General features: G+C 42.9%; 1 protein-coding gene across 1 annotated transcript; it reads left to right on the forward strand.

Moving 5' to 3' along the window:
* The first annotated feature begins 33 nt into the window (after positions 1–33).
* LOC103773758 (kelch-like protein 23) lies at positions 34–3759 on the forward strand. The gene is given in 3 exon segments (XM_008941135.1): positions 34–1264; positions 2685–2837; positions 3449–3759. Coding segments are annotated over 3 exon segments (1695 nt in total).
* The last annotated feature ends 3471 nt before the right edge of the window (positions 3760–7230 follow it).

Consider the following 7230-nt stretch of genomic DNA (forward strand, 5'->3'; position numbering starts at 1 on the left):
CGGGCGGGCCGCTTTTGTGCGCGACTCACACCGATGGCCGCGGCCGCGTCCGTGCCGGTGGGCGGGTGGGAGGACCATGCGTACCTCTACAGCGACTCCTCTCACCCCGCCGCCTTCCTGGAGGCGTTCCGGGCGTTTTATCGGGACGGGCTGTTCACCGACATCACCCTGCAGTGCGCTTCAGGGGTCATCTTCCGCTGCCACAGGGCCGCCTTAGCGGCTTGCAGCTGTTATTTTTAAGCCATGTTCACAGCCGACATGAAAGAGAAATTTAAAAGCCAGATCAGCCTTCCCGGGCTCAGCCATGCCGTACTGGAAGCCCTTGTGAATTATGCGTACACGTCGCAGATCCAGATAACAAAGAGAAACGTCCAAAGCCTACTCCAGGCTGCAGACCTCCTCCAGTTCGTGTCAGTAAAGAAAGCCTGCGAGCGGTTCCTGGTGAGGCACTTGGACACTGACAACTGCATAGGGATGCACTCGTTTGCTGAGTATCATGATTGCTCAGAGCTAGAAAAGGAGTCCAGGAGGATATTGTTATGGCAGTTTGAAGAAGTGTGCAAGCAGGAAGAATTTCTGGACATTGGCAAGGAGAAGCTCTCTTCTATTCTCTCCAGAGAGAATATCAATGTTTGGAAAGAAGAGGCGGCCATTGAAGCTGTCGTTAAGTGGGTTGCACATGACGTGGAAGAAAGAATTGAGGATGTCTATGAAATGCTGAGCTACATCAAAGTAGACATAGATAATGTCTATTTGAGGACGGCTTTAAGCCTACAAAAAAAATGTCGACTTAATGACAGTAAGATAAGGTCACTCATATACAGTGCCCTGAACCTCAATCCCAAAGGTCTTTGCAGAAGACTCACAGCAGCCATGTATGTGATTGGAGGATATTATTGGCATCCTTTATCAGAAGTGCACATTTGGGATCCTTTAACCAATGGATGGGTCCAGGGAACAGAGATGCCGGATCACACCAGAGAGAGCTATGGGGTCACTAGCTTGGGACCAGACATATATGTCACAGGAGGCTATAGAACAGAGAGCATCGAAGCCCTTGACACCGTGTGGATTTATAACAGTGAGAGAGATGAGTGGACGGAAGGCTGCCCCATGCTTGATGCAAGGTATTACCACTGTGCAGTCTCCCTGAGTGGCTGCATCTACGTGTTGGGTGGTTACCGAAAGGGAGCTCCAGTGCAAGAAGCTGAGCTCTATGATCCTTTAAAAAATAAATGGCTTCCTATTGCAGACATGATCAAAGGTGGGTAAGCTTTTGTATGGCATCTGCCACAAATGTCGATCCTTTTGCATTTGCCACTTCTAAGTGCCATGGACACTTTTAGGGTTTGATCCAAGTTCTAGTGAAGTTTGTGGGAACTTCCTGTTAATGTTGGTGGGCTTTGGTTCAGGTCTTTTACTAGACACACGACTACAGCCATCTAAATGCTATGCCACGCTGTGCCACAGAAGTGGTACACTTAGTTTAATTTTGCCTTCTTTCAGGAGTAAAAGTTTGTTGAAGTTAAAAAGAAGTCAAAAAACTACCTGAGATTGTAGTCTTCAGTAAATGGTCAACAAGCAAGCTCCAATAAAAGGATTGTGTTATTTTACTATAAGACCTGATTGCTAAGATTTTCTGTGCAATCATTTATAAAGGTGCCACCTTAATTTAAAATTTTTTGCATGCAGTTTCCTCGTATTTCAGTGCATTATCTGTTCAGGATCCTTAGTTTACTTTTAAGTGTGAGGTAAAGCACAGCTTAACCAAAGGGTATTATTTTGTTGTAAAATTTATAAACAATTATCAATTTTATCATATATTTTAATAAATCAGTGCAGTTATTTACAATTAATTTTACTGTCAGTTGATGGAACATAGTGGTTTTCTACACATACGAGAGTTTTTGGAGGTATCTGTTAACAGGAAAAAACACCTTTCCACAACTTTCTTCATTGTTTGTATATTTTCCACAAACATTGGTATTATTCTCTTGCATTTAATTTAAAAATAGAAACGCTACACTAATACTGTGAGCAGTTACACATTCTGTGAAGTTGTTCTGCCCTGTTTTCTGTATGAAACATCTTAGATGCTTAAAAAAAGTCCACTAATTTCCTAATTTCGGTCCATTTTATCTTGCCAAATCTCTTGTTCTGTTTTGCTTTGTTGTCCTAGAGGCGGAGTTAACATGGCTCTATTATGTTTGTGTCCTTGTTTATACAATGGAATAGTTAATAATACCATGAGAAAGACTAAAAGCATCAGAAAAGATACCCCAGTATACGGAATGATCTCAACTACCGTTGTCTTTGTCCTTGCCATATGATTAGCTTTTTAAAATCTCTTTAACTCAGTGAAATAATGAAAGTAGTGCCCTGTTCCAAAACCAGTGTGACAATGTGTCCTTAACTAGTGCAGAACAATTCTGAGAAATATAGTTTGGCTGTGTTATATGCAGTAAGTATTGGTTACTGCAGTTTTATTTAATTGCTTTTGATTTATGCTGATAAAATAAACTTGACAAGTTTATTTAATTTTACATTCAATTAAATACTTCCAAGACTAATTTCACCCTAAAATATTAATTAACAAGTCAGCTGCAATCAGATTATGGGTGGAAGTGACTGGGGCTATTATGTGCAGTCTTGAAGGTCTGTTGTGACTTTTACACTGTGTACAGGTGTTGGAAATGCCACCGCCTGTGTCCTGCATGAAGCCATCTATGTAACCGGAGGTCACTATGGGTACAGGGGAAGCTGCACCTATGATAAAATCCAGAGATACCATTCAGGTAGCAATGAGTGGAGTATAGTCACCACAAGTCCGCATCCAGGTAAACAGTATTTTCTATAATGAGTATAGAGTTTTATTTGATTACTTGTATCTTGGAGTCTTTAAGCCCACTTGAGAGTTTCTGGCATGTTCCTAATAAAAGGAACAATGTCTGTAGGGCAGCAAGGGCCAGAGAGGGATCATCTCCCATTTCCAGACTTTGAGAGGGGAAAGGAAGACCCTCTTCAACCATCTGTTCTGTAGAAATCACTATATAACAACTATTGAACTAAGGAATTAAAGCATTCTCTTAAATAATATAGTAAACTAACTTTCTGTAAAATCTATCTATTCATAGGCATATTTGGCAAAAAATACTTATATGAATTTTAAAAGGATTTTGACTATGTTCCACATTTGGTTACAGTGAGTTTTTAAAGTGATTCTCACTAAGTACTGGTGCTCATGTGTGTATATTCTGTAATGCCTGGAGTGTCTTCTGTAATGCCTTGAGATTTCTTTTACCAAATGTAGCAGAAAGTCTTGAGGTGTGTCTCCTAATCTTAGTGAAGACACTCAGCTGCCCTCAGTGGTGCCCAGGGTTTGTCATGTAGTCACAGTTTCGGTTAATGTCACTGTGCTGAGTTGAACTGTGTTCCTTTCTTCCTGAAGAATATGGATTGTGTTCTGTTACACTGCAAAACAAGATCTATTTTGTGGGAGGACAGACCACGCTCACAGATTGCTATGACCCAGAGCAAAACGAGTGGAAGCAGATGGCTCACATGATGGAGAGAAGGATGGAGTGCGGTGCGGTGGTTATGAACGGATGCATCTATGTAACAGGAGGATATTCCTCTTCAAAAGGAACGTATCTGCAGAGTATTGAGAAATACGACCCTGAACTGAATACATGGGAGGCAGTAGGTAATCTTCCCAGTGCTATGCGGTCACATGGCTGTGTCTGTGTCTATAATGTGTAAGCATTTAGTTTTCATAGTGCTGTTACAGAAAACAGCAGATGTGGTGTTCGGAACAGTACCAATTACCTCGTGAGCGAGGGGGGTGTCTAATACAATCTCTTAGCACATGTCATTAAAAACTGGGTATAATTTGTCTTCAAACAATTCAGAAATATAAATGTGGTATATTTTGCCATATATTTTTCAGTCCAAACATCCTTTGTCATGAAAGTTTTCAAGTGACTCTGAGATAATACTCTCTGCAGCTATACAGGAACTACTGTGAAAAAACAGATTTGTTTTCATTAATCACAGGGTAGAGCTATGGTGCTAAGGTGAGTAAAACCAAACAAAATACTCTGCATTTCTATGGACTACTGAGCTTAAGATGAAATCTTTGATACTTCACAGGTAGCTATAGAAATGTTTCGTTGCCACAAGTGAAGCGTGTGGTACATACAGAGCAATATCACTTGGATAACTAGATTATTGCATCCAGAAATCATGGACAGTTACAGGATGCCTCTAATTCTACTTTCAAATGCCAGAGCAGAAAAGAGCACAGGCTGAGAATGAGGGAAGAACTGTCATACAGGCCAGAAGTATGTACTAGTTTTCCAGAAGGAGAACAGTGTTCTGCAGTACAAAGCAGTTGGGAAAAGTTTTCACTTTGCCATTCCCACACTGGCTGGGTCCGTGAAAAGTAAAACAAGACTGCATGTCTTTGCAACAGGCTCTTTGGCTGAGGCACAGGTTTTGCTGATTTTTTCCCAAGAAAAGCCTTGCCGTGGTAACTTTTTCTTTTAAATCAAATTTAAGTTGTTTGTCTTTGTGGAATGGAAGGAGAAGATGAGGGAAACTGGAGAGCTGCTGACATCCCCCCAGAGATCCAAACTTCTCTGTTTTGTTGAATAGCATTTGGTCTTTGCTAGAAGTGCTAGACTTGAGCAAAAGCGATGACAACTGAAGAACCTTCTCAAATTATGTGATGCTTGAAGAAATTGAATGGTAAGTGGTCCATTTGATTTATTTTTTTCTTGCAAAACGTAACATGTCATCTTCAAATTCTGTCTAGAAAGCAACTTGTGGTGGGTGGGCAGGTTATCATTTTGTCACGTCTTCATGGGGAGACTCCTGTGGCAGGCGCCCCGCACAGCGCGGCAGCACCAGCGCCGGCAGAAGGCACAACCCATACATAGTATTTCAGTAGCTGGTGTTTTTACCCTGCTCTCTCCAGCCTTCTCACCAGTCCTGGTTCTGCATCCTGCCCCCCAGGTGATACAAATGCATTTGCTTGAATCATTATTGCAGTGACTTCTTAGGGTTTGTTTTCTCCTTGTAGCTTGTACAGGTAGTGTAGTGTGGGGCTTGTTACTAGCATGGTTACCTGAGGGAATGAGGTGCAACCATGTTGCCTTTCTGTGCCTGTGCAAGCTCCCCTCTAAGCCAGGACTGGCTTATCTGCATTTCTCCATGTTCTGCAGGGAGGTATAGGTCTTAGAAAGACACATTGTTTTTTGTTTTATGAAACCCAGTAACAGGACAGAGGGGGGAGAGGGACTGAAAAGAAGCATGTGAGTTGTGTGAAAAGTACAAGATGACAAAGCCTGCCCAGCGCTGAGGAGGTGCTTTTGAGGAGCACTTCTGCTCCCACCTTTGCTGCCTCTTACCTGGTCCCATGTCAGCTGCTGTGGGGCCTCATATGGTCTGGTAGTGGTGATCCAGGTAAAGAAATGCCTTGGGGAGAAGAGAGGCTCTTTTAGCTCAGATCAGTTCCCCAGTCTAGCTTATAAAGCAACCACAGAATCAGCTGTTGGACATGGGCATGAGAGACACGGACAACACAGGGCTGCTGTGGGGTGTAGTGGAAACTTCCTTCACCAGCACTGCCACCTGAAATGAAATATTTATTTTATTTGATTTATCAGATACGATGAAAGGAGCTTTCCAAGCAGGTAACCCATGAGTTTCTAATACTTCTTTTTCTTGATCGTAAGCATTCTCAACAATTTTTTTGTTCTTTCACATTTTTATGCTATTTCTCACTTGCATTTGACTGCCAGTAGCGGGCTGCACCAAGCTCTGAGCTTTGATATGAAGTTGTGTAGTGTACATATAGTTCTTGTTTTGATGTCTTTGAGTGTCACCTTACTATGCCAGAAGCTCATGTGCATGTGAGTTTTCATCATGTGCAGCATTTTGCTTCGTTATCCGTCCCAATATTTCTAATTGATATCTATTTAAAGATCCAATGCACTTTGTTTGAAGACTGTAAACTGTAAAGAGGTGTGGGGAATTGAGCTGTTCAAAGTGTGTCAGCCAGGCAGGTGGGCAAAGGAAATAAAGTGAATTTCTTTCTCCTGAAAATGTCCAGAGCCAGGAATTTTTCAAAGATGGGTGGAAGTTTAAAGGACAATATCGCAAGAGCATGAAGGTGATCTTGGTGTCCTTCTGTATCATTGAGTGAGCTCAACGTGTGTATGTAAGTTTTCAGTGCAAAGTATGTACTCACCAAGGTTCTTATTTGTTGAAAAACATAAGCATAAAACCAGCTGCTTGTGGCTGGCCCCAAGGTTCATTCTGGCAGTTACCCTGTCACTGCCAGTTGTTAGGTTGGTGACAGGATGTAAGAACAAGGCAAGGACTAACAAAACGTCACAGCGTCGACCTGTCCTCTGCTTCTAAACTAGCTGCGTGGTGTTGGTGAAGGACAGCACCGTTGCAGGGCTGGAGCACAGGTGCTGGAAGCCAGAGGCCACGTTGTGTCTCTGGGCACCCTGCCTTTAGCTGTCACATGCTGAGAGCCTGTCCTCATTGGGCATAAACCACAGCCAGTGAGATTGCTGCCCGGTGCTTCCCATCAGTCCTCCTCTTTTAGAGTTTTTTTTTTAGTGCGTTGGAATAAATGGAGTGTTGGAGTTCAGACTTGTGGTTGAATTTTAACTTGTGCTGTTTTTCACAGTAACCTACAACCTACAAAAAGCTCTTGGCTTGCCTCACACCTGTAGCATGTCCCAAGCAGGGGTGTAGCTCTAAGGGGACTGTAGGTTCTGGTCTGTAATGTGGGCATTCTGTGGGAGCTGGAAAGCTCACAGCTGGGCATCTTTTAGCCACCAGTGTGGTGATTTTACTAGTAATAGTTGAATGTCAACACTAAATTGTGGTGCTATCAGACCTGTATGAAGGTAGACACTGCAGCACCTGTAAACTAGGAAATTAATGCAGAAGGTGAAGAAATTGTTCAGCCAGCACTGTTGATTAGCTTTTTTGTGTGATCCTACGGCTTGTAGTGCTACAGGTGTCTACAACACATCTCTGGTACTTAAGTGAACATTTGTAATAGTAAATAAACGTATATACGGCATCCCTGTGCGAACACAAGCGCCTACATTACTTGTTGACTGGAAAAGCACGCGAACAAGAAGCCCGCAACGCGGGGCAGGCGCTGTGGCCGCGCCCGGTGCTGCCCGCGGTTCCCCGACGCGAAGGACA

Source organism: Merops nubicus, unplaced genomic scaffold (assembly GCF_000691845.1).
Source record: "Merops nubicus isolate BGI_N331 unplaced genomic scaffold, ASM69184v1 scaffold47785, whole genome shotgun sequence".
Lineage (NCBI taxonomy): Eukaryota > Metazoa > Chordata > Aves > Coraciiformes > Meropidae > Merops > Merops nubicus.